This window comes from Ovis canadensis, chromosome X, assembly GCF_042477335.2.
Source record: "Ovis canadensis isolate MfBH-ARS-UI-01 breed Bighorn chromosome X, ARS-UI_OviCan_v2, whole genome shotgun sequence".
NCBI classification, from domain to species: Eukaryota; Metazoa; Chordata; class Mammalia; order Artiodactyla; family Bovidae; genus Ovis; species Ovis canadensis.
The window spans coordinates 81,681,787-81,703,626 of record NC_091727.1 but is presented as its reverse complement, the minus strand read 5'-3'; the positions used below and the strand labels follow the sequence as shown (position 1 = coordinate 81,703,626).

The window sequence follows — 21,840 nt, the reverse complement described above, 5'->3', positions numbered from 1 at the left end:
TCTCCCCACCAACCTCCTCAGAACAAGCAAGTTGTTACATTCTGGAGGCTCCTTGCCCCAGCCAGGACCTCACCATTCCTGAACTTGTCCCAGCAGTCACGTCACCCAGGTCCCCGCCACAGCCTCCCCTCAGAGGCATCACCCCACCCGCCCTGCAAATGGCGTTCTGCCCCTTCCCCTCTGCCTGCTTTGCTTATATACTCTTTTGCTCTCTCCAATGTGTCTGGGGGTGCCTGCGCTTGATTGGCCCCTGGCTTTCTCAGGCCATCTTTGGGTCCCATACTCCTCAGTTGCCTGTCTCCCAAGCTGCTTCACTTTGAGGCTGGGCCAGAGCTCCAGATCGGGGCTTCTGAGGAGTCAGGGAACCCTCGTCACCTTGGGAAGGGGGGTTCCCTGAGCCCCAGGCCCCGCCCCCAGCCTGACCCCTGAGACCCTGCCCGTCTCCCCCAGCGGCCAGTCAAGGCTCCCGGAGCGAGCTCGGCTGGAGATGCTGCCCCTCCCTCACCTAACAAGCTCAAGCTGGCTCGGACCGGAACTGCTTTTCTTCCTAAAGCCGCCCGGAAGGCTGAGGGTTTAGCTTAACGGGATGAGCCATCTGGGGACTGCAGGGCGGCGCGCTCAGGGGAGCCTGGGACTGGGGGCAGGGGGTTGGGGGTGGGCACAGCGCGCATCTGCAGCCATGATGGTGACCCCTCCCTGCCCCCTCCTGGGGCTGCTCTCAGTCCTGGAAAATTCCAAACAGGCGGCTCAAGGGCTGCTGGGGAAGCAGCTGAACAACCTGGGTCCTGCTGATCCCTGGGGAGAGAAAAGCGTGGAGCGGAGGCCTTTGGGGGAGGGTCTGTGCACCTGCCAAGCACCAGAGGGCACCCTTACCCTATAGTGCCACAGTCTCCTGCAGGTCGGGCACGTGGAGGGGCCGCAGGAATCCCTCCCACCGTCCACTTGGGTGAAAAAGTGCGGCCTTGTCCATCGGCCAGTCAGGCTTCCCTCGGCCTGTTCAGGAGAGTCAGCGAGTGCTGTCACTCCAAGCGCTGTCACTCCGACAACCGGGACACTGACAGACCAAGGCTGTCTCCCTGGGGGGTGTGGAGGACCCAAGGGCAGGAGACAGGGTCTCAGCAAAGCCCCTCAGCACACCTGGAGACAGACCCCCACACCGCCACCGCAGCCTTTCTGAGGGGGCTCGCTGGGCCCAGTGCTTCAGCAGGTAGAAGCAGCCTGCACCCCTGAGGTGGTGCCACGGGGCCTGAAAGCTGGAGGCCTTGGTACCCAACCTCGGCTGGGACTCAGAGATGGGCCAGGCTGCAAGAAGGAGGTTGGGGCGGGGGGCGCCCCAGGATGTCCAATAAGGAAGCCAGGCCAGCGGCTGGCCTCGAAGCGGGAAGGGCAAGTGAGGTGGCTGGACGGTGCTCCGGGCCCGGAGGAACCCGGGATCAGGGGCGGCTGGGCCCCGGGAAGGAGGCGCTGGCGGGCGCCCCAGGTAGCGGGCGGCCTCCAGCGGGAGCGGAGTCTCTGGCTCTGGAGAAGGGCGGGAGGAGGTGGGCGGGGTGACCAGGGCGGGGGGGCGGGCACCCGGAGGGGGAGGGGCGAGGCCCGTCCGCGGGGCGGGGCTAGAGTGACGTCACCCTGGAGACGGTTCATAAGCGGCCAGTAGTCCGGCCAAAGAGGAGAGGCGAGATCAGAACGCGGTGGTGAGTCGCTGAGCTCGCTGCGGCCGGGAGAGCGGCTAAAGCCGCTGCCGCCGCCGCCGCCGCCGCCGCCGCCGCCACTGAGAAGGAGGGGCGAACGCCTAGGCCGCCGCAGACGCGGGAGCCGCAGGCGAGTCGGGCAGCCGCGCCGGGCCGGGCCGGGCCGCAGCGGGGGGGAGGGGGGGAGCGCGCGGGAGGTGCGGGCCGCAGGCTCCTGCTCCTGCTCCGGCCGCCGCTTGCAGACAGGGGGCTGCGGATGCCGCCCGCGCCCCGGCTAGGCTGAGCCTCAGGCCGGGCGAGCAACTGCCGCCGCCGCCGCCGCGGGAGCTGCGGGCAGGAGCCTCGGGAGCCGTCGCCGCCGCCCGATCGGGCCCCGCCGCCGCCCGCGAGCCCCCGGGCCCCCGACACACATGAGATTCTTTAGGCTCACTTTCAAGTGCTTCGTGGACTGCTTCTGACCGCGCCGCCCCCGCTGTCCCGCACCCCGCCCGCCTCCCGCCCGCCGCCCCGACCCCCCGGTCCGGCCGTCCTCGGCCCCCGGCGGGCCCGCGCCTTCGGGGCCTTTATCCCCCCCTGCGCCGTTGGCGACCCCGCGCCTGTCTGCCCGCCCGCCCCCGCGGGCCACCGTGCCCCCGGCCATGGCCAACAAGAGCGCGGAGAACGGCATCTACAGCGTGTCCGGCGAGGAGAAGAAGGGCCCCCTAATCGCGCCCGGGCCCGACGGAGCCTCGGCCAAGGGCGACGGCCCCGCGGCCCTGGGGGCGCCCGGCAGCCTCCTGGCCGTTCCGCCGCGCGAGACCTGGACGCGCCAGATGGACTTCATCATGTCGTGCGTGGGCTTCGCCGTGGGCCTGGGCAACGTGTGGCGCTTCCCCTACCTGTGCTACAAGAACGGCGGAGGTGAGCGCCGGGCCCCTCCCTAGCCCCACCGGGGCAGCAGGGCGAAGTCCAGGGGGTGGGGAGGCCCCCGGGCCGGCGAGGGAGGGGAAGGGCCGGGGGGCCGCCCCTTGCCCGCCGTCGCCGCTCGGTGGCCCAGCCAGGCGGCCACCCCCCTGGCCGGTCATGTGCCTGGCAACGTGGTGGGGGAGGGGGCCTGCGAAGGAAGCCTCGAGCTGTGTCCGCCCCCCACCCCAGCACCACCACCCGCAAGTGACTGGCCACTGAGGTGGCCGGGCGAGGCCTCCCGCCTCGGGGGAGGCCTCAGAGGTGAGGAGCCCTGGATGCCCCCTCCGATCAGGCACACAAGTGGCACATTGTGCCGGCCCCCCACGTGTGCACACACGAACACACACACAATGGGCCACTCTGTCCCTCCCCCTGCCTTCCCCTCCCTTCCCTTCTCTCTCTTCCTCTTGCCTCCCCTCCCCTCCCCTCCCCTCCCCTCGAGCCTGGGCCTGGAACACTGGGTGCCGGAGCCAGGCTTGGGAAGCCGGCAGCCCGGGCCGCCTGGCGCCATTGCTGGACACACTGTATGCACACCCCATGCCTGCCCGCCCCAGCCCAGCTTAGCAACAGCGATGGGCACGCGTGTGTCCTGTGACTGCAAAGCAGCCCCAGGGGGGTGGTGGGAAAAGCCACAGGGACGAGGCGGCAGGCGGGAAACTGAGGCTCAGAGCAAAGGCCTTGGCCCAAGGTCATAGCAGGAGGATGCGGAGACCGCAGGCCCAGCCAAGCGGCAGCCAAAGCTTAGCCTTTTGAGTAGTTGCCTGGTGAGCTGGGGCGAGGGTCGGGGGCCTGGAGGGGAGGGGTCCTCCACCCCCATCCTGGGCGCTCCTGTCTTGTTGTACCTGCCAGGCTCCCCCAACTTGGTCACTTCCTGTCCTTACTTAGCAACCCTTTCAGATACCCTGCACTCTGCTCACTGGTAGACAACTCTACCCACCCACCTTCTTCCTGGGTCTTCAGATGTGCGGGCAAGAGGCTCCCTTCCCTTACCCAAGCCCAGTGGGTCCCCAGGCCCGAGTGCCAACCACAGCCAACAGGCATGAGCATGCACACTCATTCATGCCCTCACAGTTCCTTCCTCTGCCGCCCAGCAAACTGCGGCTCAAGGGGTGGCTTGTATCCACAAGTGCGTGTCTCTGCCGTGCCCGTTAGTTAGCTCACCCTCGGTGAGTAGCGGCCAAAGCCCTATAGGGAAAAGGGGCTCTCAGGAAACCAGAAGGAAATGGGGTTCTGCCCGATGCCCGCCCCCCCCCCCCCCCCGCAAGACTATTCACCTTGGGCTCCTGAGTCAGCGGCCACCCCTTATACTGATTCACTCAGTGGGAAGTTATCATGGCCTGGGTGGAGCCTGAAGGTGGGGCTCCACCCACCCCCCAGGGCTTGGGAAGGCCCTGGGCTGTCTTACCGCACTTGTGCAGTTCTGGTGCAAGTGCCCACCTCCAGCTTTGTTCCCCAGGTGTATTCCTTATTCCCTACGTCCTGATTGCCCTGATTGGAGGAATCCCCATCTTCTTCTTGGAGATCTCACTGGGCCAGTTCATGAAGGCCGGCAGCATCAACGTCTGGAATATCTGCCCCCTGTTCAAAGGTGAGCAGCTCTGGCAGCCCCTGTGTGACCCCTGTGGACCTCTGCCTTTCTCCATCCCTGGGACAAAGATGGTGTCCACTACAGTAAACCTCATCCTGTCCGAGCACCAGGCTTGGCATATGGCCCCCAAGCTGCGAGGACTTGAAGACCACCTACCTGGGTGACCCTGGTGGGGGCAGAGAGGATGGACCTCTCCCCGTCCCCGCCGGGCGAGAAAGCCCTGTCCAGCACCCTTGGGGCTGGAAGGAGGGTGGCTGGGTGTGAGACACGATGGCAGGAAAAGCTGAAGGAGCTGACAGTAGGCTGTGGCACAGACTCATGAAGTGACTGGCTGAGGTTGCCCCTGAGAGGGTGACTGTCTCCCACTCTGCCCCAGGTTCCCAGTTGGGAGGGGCGGGAAACAGGTGAAGGCTTGCCCTTCCTTCACCCATCATGCTGGCAGTGGGACTCTTGACAGGTGTGAGACTAGGGAAACAGGACTTGCCTCTCATGCTGGGATGTGTGCTTGTCTGAGGGCTGGGGAGGAAGCAGGGGGCTGGGGGAGAAACAGGGCCTGATTTTTGGCCACAGATTGAGAGGTCTGCCTGGCCTGGTGCACTTGTACAAGGAAAGTTGGGGGCTCAGAGGAGTCTGGGTGGACAGCAACAGAAGGGTCTGGTTGTACTGAGGGGGGTCAAAGTCAGGAGATGTGGGGAGCAGGATGTTAGGGGCCCAGCAGGGACCACCGGCACTGCCTGGTCAGCAGATTGTGGGAGCAATGAGGGGCTGGCCAGGGATGAGCCTGGATAGAGACTCTCCCCTGCTCCCCAGGCCTGGGCTACGCCTCCATGGTGATCGTCTTCTACTGCAACACCTATTACATCATGGTGCTGGCCTGGGGCTTCTATTATCTGGTGAAGTCCTTCACCACCACGCTGCCCTGGGCCACGTGTGGCCACACGTGGAACACTCCCGATTGTGTGGAGATCTTCCGCCACGAAGACTGTGCCAATGCCACCATGGCCAACCTCACATGTGACCAGCTTGCCGACCGCCGGTCCCCAGTCATCGAGTTCTGGGAGTGAGTCAAAGCACCTCGGAGCCAGGCCTAGTCTGTCTTGCCTCCTGCATGTAGCTTGTGTGTGCACGTGTGTATGTGCATGTGCGCACAGGTACATGCACATGGGTGTGTCCCGGGCCCCGCCCTGGAGGCATTCCATCAGGGATGCAGAGCAGGCTGTGCCTGCCTGGGGAGGGAAGCAGGAACTGCTGTTGGGCCCACTGGGGATGGCATGGCGCTGGGCCGCCTGGGGGTCCAGGCACACAGACTTCAGGGACCCCAGGCTGGGGACTTACACCAGGCCTCCCAGAAGCACCGGTGGGACCAGCTAGACTCAAGAGCTGCCAGAGCAATGCCACCCAGGACAACCCCAGTCTCTTGGCCTCTGCAGGCACAACTCTCATGGGCTTTCCTTCTCTAGGAACAAAGTCTTGCGGCTCTCTGGAGGGCTGGAGGTGCCGGGGGCCCTCAACTGGGAGGTGACCCTGTGTCTGCTGACCTGCTGGGTGCTGGTCTATTTCTGTGTCTGGAAGGGGGTCAAGTCAACAGGCAAGGTATAGCCGGGGGAGACCCTGGGGCTGGGTCACCACTGCCTGGGCGTGGGGTGCAGCTGCCAGGGACCACTGCTGCCACGGGAGGTGACTGCATCAGGCGTTGTACTTCAGTCCGGCCCCTGAGCCCCACTGCCCCTGCAGTGGCTGCCCCTTCCCTGGGGGTGGGGCATCCCTGTCCCGCCTTCCCACCCTCCCAGTTTCTGTCAATTCCGGCTCTGGTTTAGGGTTCTGGTCAGTTTTAGGGTGTGGGTAGACCTGGTCTACTGCCTGTTTCTATCCCCTGATGTGTGGCCTAGAGGGCCCCAGAGGGAAGCCTGGACACATCGCTCCTTCAGAGGCCCACTGTCCGGCTGGGGGGACCACTGAACAGACACAAAATAAGACAGCGTGCTGAGCAGGCGGACCTGCTCGGGAGGCAGACACCTTCGGTGTTATCTCACTCTTACCTGTCTCTGGTGGGCTGAGTTCTAATCCCAAGGACCTTGCGAGCACATGACCTAGAGTCAGGGGACCAGGGAGCATGGGACCTGACCCTGTCCCCCCTCCCTGCAGCTAACCTTGCTTGCTTTGGGGCTGCCAGTACTCCAGCTGAGCACAGCCTCCTTTGGGAGCCATGGCTCTGACTAGAAGGCAGGGTAGGGGGCGGTGGTTTGAGTGGCCAGCATGGGGGGTACTGCGGCCTTCCCAGCAGGACCCCGCTCTGAGCAGCCCGACCCCCCCAGATCGTGTATTTCACCGCTACATTCCCCTATGTGGTCCTCGTTGTGCTGCTGGTGCGCGGAGTACTGCTACCTGGCGCTTTGGATGGCATCATCTACTATCTCAAGCCTGACTGGTCAAAGCTGGCATCCCCTCAGGTGAGGGAGAGCAGAGGGAGGGGACACGGTGGTGGTGGGGGACAGGGCGGGGGACAGGCACCCCAGCAGGGCTTCCCACACCTTCTCTTCCCTGGCTCACCTCCTCTTCCCTGGCTCACCTCCAGGTATGGATTGACGCAGGGACACAGATCTTCTTCTCTTATGCCATCGGCTTGGGGGCTCTCACCGCCCTGGGCAGCTACAATCGCTTCAACAACAACTGCTACAAGTAGGCACTGTAGCCGGCCGCCCCTGCCCTGCCCTACCCACCTGTGGGTGGCAGGCAGTCTCAAGAGCCTGCGTGTCCCCTGTCCACAGGGATGCCATCATACTCGCCCTCATCAACAGCGGGACCAGCTTCTTTGCAGGCTTCGTGGTGTTCTCCATCCTGGGCTTCATGGCCACAGAACAGGGCGTGCACATCTCCAAGGTAGCAGAATCAGGTAAAGAACCCCCGGCCCCAGCAAGCCCCAGCCGGGCTTCTGGAGCCGCAGCTGGACCACGGATATGAACACACGCAAATAGCCATTGTGAGAAATGGGGAAAAGTCCAACTCAATTTGTCCCATCAGTGTGGGCCAGGAGGAGGCCTAGCTGAGCTCAGGGCCGGAGCCCCAAGCCCCCATCTGTGTCTCTCCAGGGGCCTCGGGGTGTGTCCTCCTTGCCAGAGTGTTGCCCAGGGAAAGGGTGGCCTTTTCTGGGTCCATGGGGACCTGTGACTGCAATGGCTGCTGGAACCCAGGCCCCAAAGGCTGAGCCAGACATCCCCGTTGCAGGTGTCAGTCTACCAAGGGCCTGCGGGAAGCTGCCATCGTGGTCCCTGCCATGGCCCACACACAGGGGTGGGAGTGGCCCGGTGATACTTTGCCACAAGTGGGAAGGCCTCTGTCCACAGGGTACCCTGCCATAGTTCATTACCCTGGTGCTGGGGGGCAGGGTGGGGTGAGGGACAAGATGTGGGTGGGGGGCTCTGGATGTCCACACCCCACACCTTCTCCCTCAGGCCCTGGCCTGGCTTTCATTGCCTATCCGCGGGCCGTCACACTGATGCCCGTGGCTCCACTCTGGGCAGCCCTGTTCTTCTTCATGCTGTTGCTGCTTGGTCTCGACAGCCAGGTTTGCAAGGGGTTGTGGGCCTAAGAGGTGTGTGGGGGGTGGTCGTGGGCCTAGGGCACCCTGGGCACCAGGAGACAGTGGGTGGGCAGGGGAGGGGCCCGGCCTGAGTTGCCCGGCTACAGTTTGTAGGTGTTGAAGGCTTCATCACTGGCCTGCTGGACCTCCTCCCAGCCTCCTACTACTTCCGGTTCCAAAGGGAGATCTCCGTGGCCCTCTGCTGCACCATCTGCTTTGTCATCGACCTCTCCATGGTGACCGATGTGAGTACGAGTGGGACGTGGGCTGCCCACCCCTACCCCTCCTTGCAGGCGGCCAGCTGCCAGCCCCCCTGACCCGGCCCCCTCTGCAGGGCGGGATGTATGTCTTCCAGCTATTTGACTACTACTCAGCCAGTGGCACCACGCTGCTCTGGCAGGCCTTCTGGGAGTGTGTGGTGGTCGCCTGGGTGTACGGTAGGTCGGGGTCAACAGGCGAGCCAGGCTGGGGCAGTCAGGGGCAGTGGTGGGCGTCTCGAGCTCTGACCCACCCTGTCTCTGCAGGAGCTGATCGCTTCATGGACGATGTGGCCTGCATGATCGGGTACCGACCTTGCCCCTGGATGAAATGGTGCTGGTCTTTCTTCACCCCACTGGTGTGCATGGTAAGGGAGAAGGCCGGGCAGGGTGCAGGGCACCCAGGGGCCAGCTGGCCGTGGCTGCTGGGGTGAGTGCCAAGCTTCTCTCACCCACAGGGCATCTTCATCTTCAACATGGTCTACCACGAGCCGCTGGTCTACAACAATACCTATGTGTACCCATGGTGGGGCGAGGCCGTGGGCTGGGCCTTTGCGCTCTCCTCCATGCTGTGTGTGCCCCTCCACCTCCTGGGCTGCCTCCTCAGGGCCAAGGGGACCATGGCTGAGGTCAGTTCCCCATGCCCCCCTCCATCCACAGCCCCCCCTTGGGTCCAGACAGGACCTCCAGGGTGCCTGGGGTGCCCTCGATGGGGTATAGGTGGAAGAGAAGTGGGCCCTCCAGGGCCTCAGGTCATGAGAGATCTGTCCCCAGCCTCTGTTTTTACAGCCACTCAACCCTCCACTGGCTTCCCTGGTAGCTCAGACGGTAAAGCGTCTGCCTGCTATGCGGGAGACCCAGGTTTGATCCCTGGGTTGGGAAGATCCCCCTGGAGAAGGAAATGGCCGCCCACTCCAGTACCCTTGCCTGGAAAAATCCCATGGACGGAGGAACCTGGTGGGCGACAGTCCATGGGGTCGCAGTCAACTGAGCGACTGCACTCACTCACTCGACCCTCCCCTGAACCTGGTTTCCCTAGTGCAGGTGTCACAGCCTGGCCAGTGACCCCAGGAGGGCTGGTCTGGGGCTCCAAGTTGGTGGCAGGTGGTGGAAGTGGCCAGAGGCCCAGGGTGAGCGGGGGCCCCTCCCCAGGCACTCAAGGCGCCCCCCTCTCTCCCACAGCGCTGGCAGCACCTGACGCAGCCCATCTGGGGCCTCCACCACCTGGAATACAGAGCTCAAGACTCGGATGTCAGGGGCCTGACCACCCTGACCCCAGTGTCTGAGAGCAGCAAGGTGGTGGTGGTGGAGAGCGTCATGTGACGGGCCCCCGGCACCAGCTCCCCCTCTTGTAGCCATAGCACCCCTGCTTTAGCACCCCCCACGCCTCCCGGGGGGCTTACCTTTCCCTGCCACTCAACGGGGGTCTGCCTGCCTGGGGTGGGGGGAGGGGAGGAAGCACCAGAGTGCTTATAACTCAACTTTTTTTTCCATTTTTAATAAAACACCAAAAAAATACCACAACCCACCAAAAATAGATGCCTCCCCCACCCCCATAATCAAGCTGGTGCACACGCTGCTCCCCAGCATTACCCCCCCCACCCCGCCCACCGCTAGTACCCGCTGTAGTCTCACCTCAGCCCGCTGCTCCCTGCCTGCCTCTCCAGGTTCTGCCCGACACACCTTTGGGTGGCCCCCACCCCAGAGGTGGCAGTGTGGGGCCCAGGATTGGAGAGCAGAGGGGGAAGGTGGGGGGCACAGCTGCAGAACCAAGGCAGATACTTCAGCTGGGCTAGACCCCTCTCCCCATCCCCGATCTAGACGCTTAGAGAGCCAGCCAGCAACGGGACCTTCGGTTCCTGCGCCAATTGCCACCAATATCAATTGTGTGAGCTTGTGTATGAGTGCACGTGTGTGTGAGTACATAGGGTATAGATCTCTTCTCTCTTAGCAATGGTGAATACCAGGTGTAAGTTGTGCCTGTGGGCAAATGAGGCTTGTATTTTGCACATTTTATAAAAACTTGAGAGATTTCTGCTTGTATATTTCTAAGAGAAACACCCCAATGTCCCTCTCCTTGCCATGCCCCGTCCCTTTCAGCCCCTCTTATACCTGTGCCCCCCAGCCAAGGAGTGTGAATTTCTAGATCTAATTTTCATAGGCAAAACAGAAGCTTCAAGCTATCAAGTGTGCAAGTCCATCGTGTGGGTATGCATGTGCAGTCCCCAGCCCAGACCAGTGGAAAAGTGCAAGGTGGTGGGGGGAGACTCACTGGGTGTCCCCACAAGTTGAGGGGGTTGGCTGGTGCATCACCATGGGGGCCCGGGGCTTCCCACCTGGCCTGCTCAGGCTGGCCCCCACCCTGCCCTCTGGGATGGGCACCACCACTGCAGGGACCCAAGGTGGGCACCAGCCTAGGTATGGCTCCCACCTGAGAGCTTCAGGCTGATACCATGTCCGTGTCTCAAATCCTCCATGTGGCAGGTTCACTGAACCCTGTGTGTCATGTCTAGTCCTGAAGGGGCCCTTGAGGGGCTTCCCTCACACCCTGACATGGGCTGGACGGGTGGGGCTGGGGGAGGGCCAGGGTCCAGTGGGGACGCCCTTACTGTGCTAAAAGCCACTGCAAACAGCAATAAAGACATCATTTTCCAAAGATGGCTCCTGCTTGTCAGGTGTTGGGGGGCAGTCAGGGGATGAAAGGGTATGAGCCCTCCCCACCTTGAGTGGCTTCCCTGGGCAAGTATTGGTTCTAAGGTCTGTACACCTGGCACAGTTCCAGGAACAGTGTAGGGAGCCCAAGGGCAACTAAAAAGGAACACACCAAGCAGGGTAGGTGGGCGTTAAGTCTGGGCTCTGTAGCTTCTCAAGGGTGCTCCTCTGAGAGCAGGTAGGGCCCTGGGGAAGGTTGGTCACTGGGCAGGACCAGGGCACTAGCAGGTGCAGTCACCAGGTTAGTGACCTACCTGCACCTGATGCTGGGAAAGATGGAGACCAGGAGAAGGGGGTGATGGAGGATGAGATGGTTGGATGACATCACTGACCCCATGGACATGCTGTAGTCCATAGGGTTGCAAAGAGTTGCACACAACTTGGCAACTGAACAACAGGTTTGTGGATGGCTGGGACCCCAAAAAGAGTGGTGTTGCCAGGCCCTGCATTAGGAAGACAAGGAGGTTCAGAGGGGACAGTGTTATCTACCAAGTAGAAATGTCTAGACAAGGAGTTTGAAATTCTAGAAAGTCTGCACTATAGACAGAACTTTGGAAGTTTCATTACATAAAGACGGCCCTGAGCCTGGATGAGTCCCTGGGCAGCTAGAGAGGGAGCCTTGGCCCAGGCACCGAGCCCTGGGGCCCTGAGACACTCAACACAGTGGGGGCTCCAGAGTCAGGAAAGTTGGGAGGGACACCCCTCCACCACCCAGAACACACATGTGAGGGCCCACCATCCTCTCCAGGTGTCAGGGAGGAGGGGGTGATGGCCTCTGTCGGAGCTTTGGTGATCAGATCACACAGGACAAGAGAAATCTGGGGCAAGAGGAAATGCAAAAACCTGATCGGGATGGCATTAAGGGGTGGAAACAACCCAAGTCTCCGCAGAGAGGAACAAAAAGGAGCTCCATCCTGAAAATTGAGGGAAATTCTGACAAGATGGATGAACCTCTGGGACATGACACGTGGTGGAAAGCAGCTGGAAGACACATCCTGTGTGACTTGACCTCTCTGAGGAGTGCAATTCCAAGAGAAAGTGGGGGGAGGGGGAAATTAGTGTTCAATGGGGACAGTGTCTGTCTGGAGAGAGGGAACAGTTCAGGAGATGCACAATGGGGATGGCCGCACATGACGGAAATGCACTTACTGCCATTCAACTGCCATCCTGAAAATGATTCTGGGGGAAGTTTGAGACTACACACGCTTTGGCACGAGGTTTCCGAGGGACTGGGAAGAAGTGGACCAAGGAAATCCATTCAGGATCCATCCTAACAGGAGGGAGGGTGGGGTGAGACACAGACATGGGTGGCCAGGGCCAGTCTGCTTATCAGCTGAGGCGGGCCTTCCCGGGGTGGGCATCAAGGTAGGGTACCGGCTGCCTGCTCTGAATGCCAGCCTGGGCAGAAGGGATGGGGTGGCCCTTCAGAGAAACCAGAGAACTGGCTCCTCTTCAGTCCCTCACAGGCCATTCCCCCTGTTTAGCCAGGCAGCGACCCCTTAGTGAGGGGAGGGCCTGAGCTCTCAACTGGACAGCCAGGGGTGGGCTCTGACTTGTGCCAGTCATAAGCAAACGCTCTGGTGGTCACCAAGGAGAACCTGGACAGGGTGGAGCCTGTGGAGCCTGTGGAGGAATATCAGCTGAGTAGGCCCCACCCCAAGTCAAGCTGGGCCTCTGGAGCCTCAGCTGGCGGAGGCACCTCCCTGGCGAGATGGTGGCCCAGCCCCTGCAGTGCCAACGCCTGGCCTGCCAACCCAACCCTTGTCCCACCCTTCTCTGAAAGGCTTCTCATCCTACAAGCTTCTGCTCTCACCACACCCACAATCCCAAGAAGCCTGTGTGCTGGTGGGTCAGCGCCACCAGTGTGGCTTTCCCAAAAAGGCCCTCACACCCTCCAACTCAACAGTCCCTGCTGCCCCAGGCCCTCGCCACTCCACACCCTGCATGTGCTGTCGTGTCTGCCTCTTCGCGAACCAATGGACTGTAGCCCACCAGGCTCCTCTGTCTGGGGGAGTTTCCAGGCCAGAATACTGGAGTGGGTTGCCATTTCCTCCTCCAGGGGATCTTCTGACCCTGAGTCACACCAGCTCCTTCACATCTCCATTCTTCTAGCCATGGCCGTGCCTTGGCTCACATCCTTGTCACCTCTTGCCAAATGGCCTCCAGGCCACCTGCCACCAGGCAAGACTCAGAAAACATCAACAGCGCAGTAAGGGGCACTTGACAGAGGTCATGCTGCTTGGCTGGGTCCTGTTAACTAGGGAACCCGTCCCTGCAGTAGACAGAGGACATGCAGACCAGCAGTGGGAGAGACAGGCCAGGAGATGGATCAGCCCAGCCCTGTGGTGCCCACGAGGTTACCAGAGGTGCAAGCAATGCAAAGACTATTGGGTACAGTGGCTTACAGCCCCACTCTAAGCAGAGGCTGCCGGCTGACAGCCGCCTTCAGAATGGGCCAGAGCGGGGAGTGCCCACAGCTGGCCCTCCAGTCTTAAGCAAGGTGGGCACCGTGCTTTCCACTTTTAAGAGTTGGCCATCCCCGTCACTCTTTTCTCGTCCCCAGCTAGCTGCTTCCCTTCCGCCCAGCCCAGGGAAGAACCTAAGGGCCCACAGTGCGGACTTTGGCCTGCAGGAGTTCAGAGCAAGGCGAGCTCAGCGAGGCCGAGGTAGTCAGGGAACACTTCCTGGAAAAGTGGGACGAGCTCTCAGCCTTGGCATAGCAACCAGAGGGTGTCATCTGCAGCCTCCCTCCACGGCAGACACCACCTAGAAGGCTGCCCGGAAAGGGGGGTGGCACTCTCCATGAGAACGTGGACAAAGAACACTGCTGAAGGGAGCCACCAGCCTGAGCCTGGTGGGAGAAGCTGGTGCTCAATGCTGGCTGTCTGCACTCCCGTTTCCAGGGGCCCCCGAATACCGACAAAAAACACCTCCGACCTGCCCCCAACCCCTCTCACCCAGTCCTAGAGCCTCCTTGATGGCAGCCACCTGCCAAGGCAGCCCAGGGGGTGTCCAGGCCAGAGCAGGCTCATGGGGTGGCGGAGGGGACCCCAAGAGACACCTGGAGGCTCTGCCCACTGCCTCTGTTTGCCCTTGGCCAGGCGTAGGTCACCACCAAGGGCACATCTTCGCTCTCTCTGGCATTAGTCAGAGGTCATCCTGGAAACCTTCAGGAGGAGGCGGGGCAGGGAGGGACTAGTGGCACTCTGCCATGCTCTATCTGGCCTCAATGTGATGAACAGGACCCAGAGGAGGCGGGCGAGGCTGCCACCCGGAAGCCCAGTGGGTTCCCTGTGTCTCCCGAGCTCCCCTGGGCCCAGGAAGATGACGGGGCCAACATGCCCCACGTGGCCGTCAAGCCAGGCCTGGCCTGGGGTGCCCGAGGCAGGGCATAGATGGGGCAAGTGCAAGCCTGCACCTGGCCTGGGAGGAAGGAGCCTTTGGGAATTAGAACAAAGGCAGGGAAAAGCGTCCTGCAGGCCTCTGGGGCCAAGCCTGGGGCCAGGGTCTCTGTCCGAGCTGCCTGCCATCAGTGTCTCAGCTGGTCCAGGCGGGGGGGATCACAAGGCGGCCTCCCCGCGGCCTCAGTCACACGCACGCAGCACAGACATGACACAACAGACTTTATTGCCCCCCACGAAGCTATTCTTCCTGCTCTGCCTGCCTTGCGGCAGGACCGGAGGAGAGGGGCCTTAGGAGCCCAGAATATCAGCATGCGACATCGAGGGGCTTAGCCCAGTGGGAAGCAAGCCCCGCCGCAGCCTGGCTCATTCTGGGGGGGGAGGGGGACCCGGATCCCCTAAGGAATGCAGGCAGTGCATGGAACAGCAAGCGGCATGAGGGAACAGAAGCGCAAAGGAGAGAATGGCGGTACCGAGCGAGGCCAGGCCCTCCAGCGGTAGCCGGCTGTGGGCGGCCGGGGAGCATCACTCCTCCTTCTTGTCCGAGGGGCCATCTACTGCCGCCTGCAGAGGAGACAGAAGATTGCAAAGCGGTGGAGGGGGGCAGGGTGCACTCCTCCCCTTTGCCTTCCAGTCCCCTCAGCCCCAAAGACCCAACCGGGCGCCCCTTTCACCACATGCCAGACAGCCGATGAGCCTGGGAAGCCCCTCCTGAGCAGCCCCTCACTGAAGCTGCTGCTCTTTCCCATCTCCTGGGCCTCACCTGCCCTCCCTCTCATCCTCACAGTGGCCTCCACATTTCCAAGTCCCTCCCACATCCTGCCTGCGAGCCTGCTCTCAACTCCAGCTCTTGGTCCTCCTTTGGGGGCTGGGGACAGTCTCTCCACCCTCTGTGGCACCCCAACTTGGGCCCCCAAGCACTCAGTCAAGCTGTCAGAGCTCAGGGATATTTCCGTAGCCCTCACGCCCAGTTTCCGGTCTCCTGGAGCATCTGGAAATGGGGCAAGTGACTAGGACCTGTGATGCTCCCTGCTCTCTGCCCCAGTGCAGGGAAGGCCTGGGGCAGGGAGGGGAGTTTCCCATGAATCTCTCTGGTACTTGCTGGGGTACTTCAGTAAACCTGAACAGGAGTCAGGGGGGCTCCAAACTGTGCACCAGGGGTACATGGCAGGAAAGGACCTCTTCTCAAGGGCACTGATGCTGGGCACGAGGCTGGGAAGGCCCACAGCGCAAAGGGCTGGCCTGGAGACCAAGGCCACCTTGCTAAGTGACTGCCATCTACCAGGCCACAGCCCTCCTACCCAAGGAAGGGTTCTGGCTATTGGGGCCCAGACTGGCACTGGCTGGAGCAGCACTAAAGGAAATCAGGGGAACTGGGAGAGACTGCAGCCAGCTTGCTGCCAAGGCCTCGCCAAGCAGACAGGTCGGCCCAGAGGCTGAGGGGCTGACCTGCAGCTTCGTGTGCTCCTCCAACAGGCGGTCATACTCCTTGGTGAGGCCCTTAGACTGCTTCCGCATGGCCAGAGCTTCATTTTCCGCCTTCTCCAGTTCTGGGGGGCGCACAAATGGTGAAGGAAGGAAAATGAAAAGATGAGGTTGAGGGAAAAAAGCCCTGTTAACTGGAGACAGCAGATGCGGCTGCCCCAGGTCCGCCCCCAGTGAGTGTGTCTGGGAGACCCCTCCTCTCTCAAGAAGACTCCTCCGCCAGCTGCAGAAGGGGAGTCTCCAGAAGTGGGAGAGGCCTGGCCAACAAACCCGGAGCAACAGGAAGACATCGGGGCTCCCTCCCCCCAAACCCTGTCATGGAGAGACCCTATGTGGCTCTCAGCAGGAGTGACTTCAGGGGGGCTGGAGGCCTGGGAGAAACATTCTGAAAAGGTTCAGGGCGAGAGCAGCAGCGGGACCCCAGCCTTGAAGCTGGGAACAAGAGACGTGTCAAGAGAGGGCTTTAGGAAGGAAGCAGATGGGAGCATCACTAGCAGCTCTGGTTTAGCCTGCCTTCCCCACCCACCAGGGCCCTGCTGACAAGACAGAGTGCCATTCCCCATGCTCTGGAGGTAGCCCCTGCGTCTCTGGGGTGCCTGGGCCCTCCTTGGTGGGACCCTGCACAGACTGCTAAACCACGAAGCCCCGCTGGCTGAGGCCAACCCCAGCTGGGCTTCGGCTGGGCGAGCTGGGAGCCACTGTTTACTTTCGCCCAGCTCTTCAGCCTGCGTGCGAGTCTGGTATGAATCCTTTGGCACAGAAGGTGCAGCAGCCACCCACGGAGGCTCCAGAGTTCTGGGGGCCACGGGCAACCTGAGGGTAGCGCTCACTTTGCTTGTTGACAGCCAGCTCGTCCTTCAGCCTCTTGAGATCAGCCTTCAGGCTCCTGTTCTCTTCCTGCACCTTCTCTTCGCTGTCCCTGCCACCCAACTTGGTGACACCGCCAGCTTCCTAGGAAGAGTGCCAAGGATCCAGGTCACTCAGGTGGAGGAGGGGAGGGGGGAAGGAGGGAGAGAAGGCCTGGTCCGTCCTCCCCACTGAGCTGGGATTCTTCAAGCTGCCCTGGGCACTGGCCCCTTCGGAAATGTCAGCACAGAATCGGGCCACTGTGTGTTCCCAGCCACCTGCTACAGCTCACAGGCCACACGCCCTGCCTGCCCTGGCTCCATTCTCAGCAGCTCCTCCGAGTTTACCCCCAAGCTAGCCAACAACTCAACTTGCTGTCATTTGGGGACTGCGGCCAGTCAACCCCAACTGATTCAGACCCTCCCGTCTCCCTCTCCCCAAGTGCCACCCTTCACTCTAGCCAAGACGACTCCACACAGCACTGCCAGGCCAACTGTCTTTTGCCTCTGAATCCAGCTCCGTCCATCTCCTCCTCCCCAGCTTGGCTCACACCTTACCTCCGCAGACAAGCCTTTGAGGATTGCCCCACCTCATCCCCAGCTGATAGCCATCCTCAGGAAGACCAGCGGGGTCTTATCTTGGGTGTTTCTGTGCTAACTTGCCCCATGCTCACAGCCGAGGGCTCGGCTCCTTAGGGAGTCGGTTTTATCAGGGAAGAGTCTGACCTGGCTACAGCAGACGGAGGCAACAGAGCAGCCAGGGCACCCCCTTGCCCACCATGACCCCCAGACCCCTCCCAGACACCTGCCCTCCACAGCGAAAAATGTCCATTCATCCATCTGCCTGACTGCTTCACTTTTTGGACAACAGCAACGTCACACATTTCCGAGGCCCACAAAGAATGTCACATGGCAGGGGGGAAGGAAGGGGGTCAGGTGGACCCAACTCACCTTCTTGAGCAGGTCGTTCTCCTCCATGTACTTCTTGGCCGCATCACTGGCACTCTCTGCCTGCTTTTTAAAGGCTTCGTTGGAGGCCAACAGCGTGGCCTGCTGGGAGATGAGAGTCACCAGGCGTCTAAGCAGGCTGTAATTGTTGATAAAATGAAGGGAGAGGAAAAAACGGCTCAAGTGAACTTCTCTGGGTTGCGCCCACCCTCTACCTGCCTCCAACCGAGACCTGTCCTTCTGGATCGCCAGCCTGGAGAAGAGTAACGTACTGCCAATACGAGGGCAAAGATGGAGATGGACCTGGGAGTTGTCCTCTGCCACCATGATTGCTAATGCCCCCCAAAGGCTGCTTGCAGCCCTGGGGCTCTCTTCCAGCCTCGAAGGCACAGGCAGCAGGGGCCTGACAGGACAATGGGGACTGGGTTTACGTCCAGCCTGGAGGCCCAGAACTTGGCACTTTGTAGGGTGGGGCCTGGACATGCCAAAGCAGCCCCGCTGCCCCTTTCCTTGCTGCAAGGCTGCGCTCGCCCTGATCACCCGGAGCAGCCCGTGCTAGGGGCACTTCGAACAGGCCAGCTGAATCGTCCAGCCCACCTGGGGAGGCAGACACTACCGCTGCCCCCATTTTACAGAGGGAAACAGAGACTCAGGCGGCTGAAGCCATTGCTTACGAGCCAGAAACCAATGTGGCTGGAATGTGCACTCCTGCCCGTTCTGACCCCAAGGCCCAAGCTGGCAACCACGCCATGTTCTCAGTTTCCAGGGAACCACGCCCCAGGGCAACCACGAGATGGAGACACCTCTTCTTTCCTCAGCCCCTTCCCATGGGCAGTCCACAGGCGGCTGCCAGAGCACATGTGTTAGACAGGATCACCACCCTGAGGTTTCCCAGGGCGAGGGGGACAGAGGATAAGGGATCAGGGCCCAGGCACACATCTCAGGTCCAGACCAGCCACGCCGCTGCCAGCCAGATCTGTTCGTCTCCAAGGCCAACTGTTCAATATCACGGTAATCCAAGTCAATGCCCCGACCCGTAATGCTGAAGCAGCTAAAGTTGAATGGTTCTATGAAGACTTTTTAGAATTAACACCCAAAAGAGATATACTCTTCATTATAGGGGACTGGAATGCCAAAGTAGGAAGTCAAGAAACACAGGCACGTTTGGCCGTGGAGTACAGAATCTAGCAGGGCAAAGGCTAGGATGGACCTGCCCAGTCACTGCCCCGAGGAAGGTGCGGGACAGCCAGGGCCCCAGGGGTGAAGGGAGGACTCAGCGAGGGTATTTCCCCAACGAAGTGCTCACTCTTAGGAGACAAAGCAACCGAGGCCGCCTGCTCTGAGGCATCATCTCTGGCCTCTACAGGGCTCTTGTGGACACCTGCTACTCACACTGGCCGAGAGGAGCAGGGAGAGACGGGAGGGCCCCTGCCAGGGATGAGCCTGAGGTGAAGCGGTTCATGGGGGCTATGAGGGACCCATCACGCTTCCTGGTTCAGAGAGCGGCTTCAGGGGCCCCTGTCAGGATGGGGAGAGCCAGGCGACTGATTCCTGGCAGGAAGGGAGAGTTTCCAGTGACATGTGCTCTCTAAAATTAGCGAGCGGGACCTCGTGGCTTGGGGCTCAGGTTTCCCTGTCTCAGCCATGACTGCCCACCAGCCTGCCCCCAACCGGGCTGCAGCCCTGGAAGTGCAGGGACCTCTCGAGTGCCCCAGGAGCCAGAGAGAGAGGAGCAATGTGCCTGAGGCACACAGGCAGAGTGGCGGTCCCCGGAGAAGCCCTTCAGGAAAGGCAAGTCTCACTCAACCCTGAGCCCACAAGCAGCCCCGAGACGATCCTGGTGGGGTGGAGCCAGCTGCTCCTCCCAGCTGGAGACTGGGTTGGCGGGGAGGGCACGTGTGCCACCTGGCAGACCCAGCCAGCAATGATGGGGCGGGCCAACTCGAAGTGACGCTCCCTGTTTGCCAGCCCCCATAGGCCGACTGCGGCAGGGCTGTGAGTGAGCAAAGCGGCTGAGCCAGGGAGGCCAGGCCCAGCTCTGCTCAGGGCCCTCCCGGCCCAGTCCCACTGACGGAGAACCAGGGTGAGCAGCAAGAGTGAACACGTGGTACCGAGCCCCAGAATTGCCCACTGTGAGGGCCTCCCTGATTCAGGTCAGGAGCCTCCAGGATCAGGGCCCTGTACCTGCCACGTGTCTTTCACGCCAACCGTCTTCATCCTTGTCCTCTCCTTTCTTGTTAGACTTGTTCCTCCAACCCAGCCCCTGGCGATTCCGGGTAATTCCCTCTGCCAGGAGCCTCATCCCTCCAAGGGCTCCTGCCCAGCAGCCCAAGCCCCTCGTGGCTCCCTTGGCCCCTCCACGCCCCAACCTACACTGACCTGAGCCTTGCCCTGACCACGCCACCAGCAATAACCACCGCATCCCAGAAGCAGCCTGTCTGTAGCATTTGGGGCAGCTGACAGGTCACCCCCTTGCAATTCTCCCCTGCCCTTCCCTCCAACACTCCCGAATGCCTGCCTTCAGGATCTTGGCCAGATCTCGACATCCAGCGGCCTACCCTCTGGTAGCTCCTATGTGTCCCCAAGGCATGGCCGACTCAGCCCATCCAAGACAAGCCAACCAGCCCTGCGGTAGATGGCATCGCTGATCTACCTGAGCTCTCGGACTTGCATGTCACCCGGGGCCCCAGTCCTCCTGAGGCCTCACTGCTTCTTTCCTAACTGGAGGCTCCTAACTGGCCTCCTCCCTATCCTTGATCACACAGTTTTGCAAACCACAACCCCAAGGAAAGCCAGCGACCCTTCTCCAAGACAGTCTGACCATGTCACCCCTCTGCTGCGATCCCTGATGCCCCACTTCTGCCTCTGGCTGGCACTGAACCACTGGCTGTGCATGAGCACACCAGTTCCCACTTGCCTCATACCACGCCGCTGCATGTCGGCCGGCGCCAGTCCCCCTCCTGGTGGAGTGTGCTCACTGATGACTCAAGAGCCGGCCTGCTCTCCCCTCCAAGCCTCTCCTCAACGCCCAGGGTCCCCTCTACCCGTTGAACAGTCCCTGCTCTCTCCTGACCATCTCCCCACATCACCATGTCACTTGCTCCTCACTGGCTGCCCAGATACAGATACCTTTGGGCCCAGGACAGCACCCTCAATCTCCCAACCCTCCTGTCCCGGGTCCACCGGGAAGGGGCCCAGCAGATGATGTCTCCTGCCCCCCGTAGCTGTGAGACCACACCTCTGGCCAGGACAGAACATGGGTCTAGGGCCCTGGCTCTCACTAGACTCAGCCTTCCCTCAGCCCAGCCGCAGCGAGGGGGACACAGGCTGACACGGGCAGGGCTTGCCCATCAGTTGAACCATAGGCTGACAGCAGGTGCCATGTCAGACCCGCGGTGATGAGCCAGCTAGGCTTGTGACTGCCATGGTGGCTGAGAAGGCACTTGGGAAACACTCATCATCAAAGCTGGGGGCAGAGCCCAGTGCCCTGGCCCAAGTTCAAAGGGTGCCCCTGCCGGTTACCTGGAAAAACCAAGAGCAGCACTCCCTAGCATGGCCATCCAGGCCTACCCAGGAGTAGGCATTCTAGAACTTCTTACTGCCCCTGACACATTAGGCCCCATGCTCCTGGGCCTGCCCTTCATTCACCCAAGATCCAGCTCTAAAGCTCCTGAAACCCTCCACTCCCTCTCAGGCACATCAGTGCACCCTTTTTCTGTCTGTCTCCTGAATGCTCTGAATCTACCCTGGGACCCAGACCCAGGACAGAGCAGGGCACACGGTGGGAGGTGCTCCACTTCAGAATCTCCAAGTCTCAACAGCACAGAGATGGCAGTCAGCCCAGAGAGAAGGCTGGCGGCCTGCTCTCCCCAGGCCTGCTGGCCCCACTCCATCACGCTCAGCTCAACCGCCCAAGTCCTGTTCTGCAGGTACCTATTCTTAGCCATTTCTGGACAACAGGTGAGAAATCACCGCCAAAGGGATTTCCCAGAGGCACAGGGCTGGCAGAGGGGCCCGGGGTCTGGGTTATAAATGCATCCAGTGACAGAGGGAGACGTCAGGGCCCAAACCATAAGAGAATCCAAAAGTGGCCTTGGCAGACAAACGTCACCCCCAGAGACCTGGTGAGATGTTTCTGGATACTGAAGAGGGCTTTCCTAAAAAATTGAGTAAACAAGAGTCGGCAGTAGAGAGAGAACCAAGCATATCAAACAGCAGGGATGTGCTTCACAGGTGCTTTCCACCAATCCTGTCTGCCTCCTCTGGGTGAACTGGAGGGGAGGGCTGGCTTCATAGGAAGTAAGAAGAGAGCAAGGAGTGTCCTCGCACATCCCAAATGGAATATTCTAGGCCTGTGCCCACCCCGCTCCACCCTGGCTGTTGCCAATCCT

At 61.3% G+C, this 21,840-nt stretch overlaps 2 protein-coding genes across 7 annotated transcripts in view; one reads left to right on the top strand and one right to left on the bottom strand.

The window, feature by feature from the left end:
* The first annotated feature begins 1,663 nt into the window (after nt 1-1,663).
* SLC6A8 (solute carrier family 6 member 8) lies at nt 1,664-10,714 on the top strand. The gene is made up of 13 exons (XM_070291907.1): nt 1,664-2,588; nt 4,090-4,221; nt 5,032-5,281; nt 5,682-5,814; nt 6,537-6,671; nt 6,797-6,900; nt 6,990-7,114; nt 7,674-7,786; nt 7,909-8,046; nt 8,136-8,238; nt 8,326-8,426; nt 8,517-8,687; nt 9,241-10,714. Exons 1-13 carry the CDS (start codon nt 2,327-2,329, stop codon nt 9,379-9,381), a joined length of 1,908 nt encoding a protein of 635 aa, XP_070148008.1. The 5' UTR covers nt 1,664-2,326; the 3' UTR covers nt 9,382-10,714.
* A 3,662-nt stretch (nt 10,715-14,376) lies between these two features.
* The window catches only part of BCAP31 (B cell receptor associated protein 31), a 29,384-nt gene continuing 21,920 nt past the window's right edge, over nt 14,377-21,840 (bottom strand). For all 6 annotated transcript variants that reach the window (XM_070291908.1, XM_070291909.1, XM_070291913.1 and 3 more), the window contains exons 5-8: nt 17,453-17,588; nt 16,487-16,607; nt 15,621-15,721; nt 14,377-14,735 (exon numbers count right to left, since the gene is read on the bottom strand). In XM_070291908.1, coding sequence (XP_070148009.1) covers nt 14,697-14,735; nt 15,621-15,721; nt 16,487-16,607; nt 17,453-17,588 — 397 coding nt within the window. In that variant the 3' untranslated portion in view covers nt 14,377-14,696. The remainder of the gene's footprint in view (nt 14,736-15,620; nt 15,722-16,486; nt 16,608-17,452; nt 17,589-21,840) is intronic.

Excerpts from the sequence above, each read along its gene's own strand:
- SLC6A8 (XM_070291907.1), top strand. The coding sequence starts at position 2,327 with ATGGCCAACAAGAGCGCGGAGAACGGCATCTACAGCGTGTCCGGCGAG. Across the intron at positions 8,047-8,135 it reads ACCTCTCCATGGTGACCGAT|GGCGGGATGTATGTCTTCCA; the intron begins GTGAGTACGAGT and ends CCCCCTCTGCAG. Across the intron at positions 8,239-8,325 it reads GGTGGTCGCCTGGGTGTACG|GAGCTGATCGCTTCATGGAC; the intron begins GTAGGTCGGGGT and ends CTGTCTCTGCAG.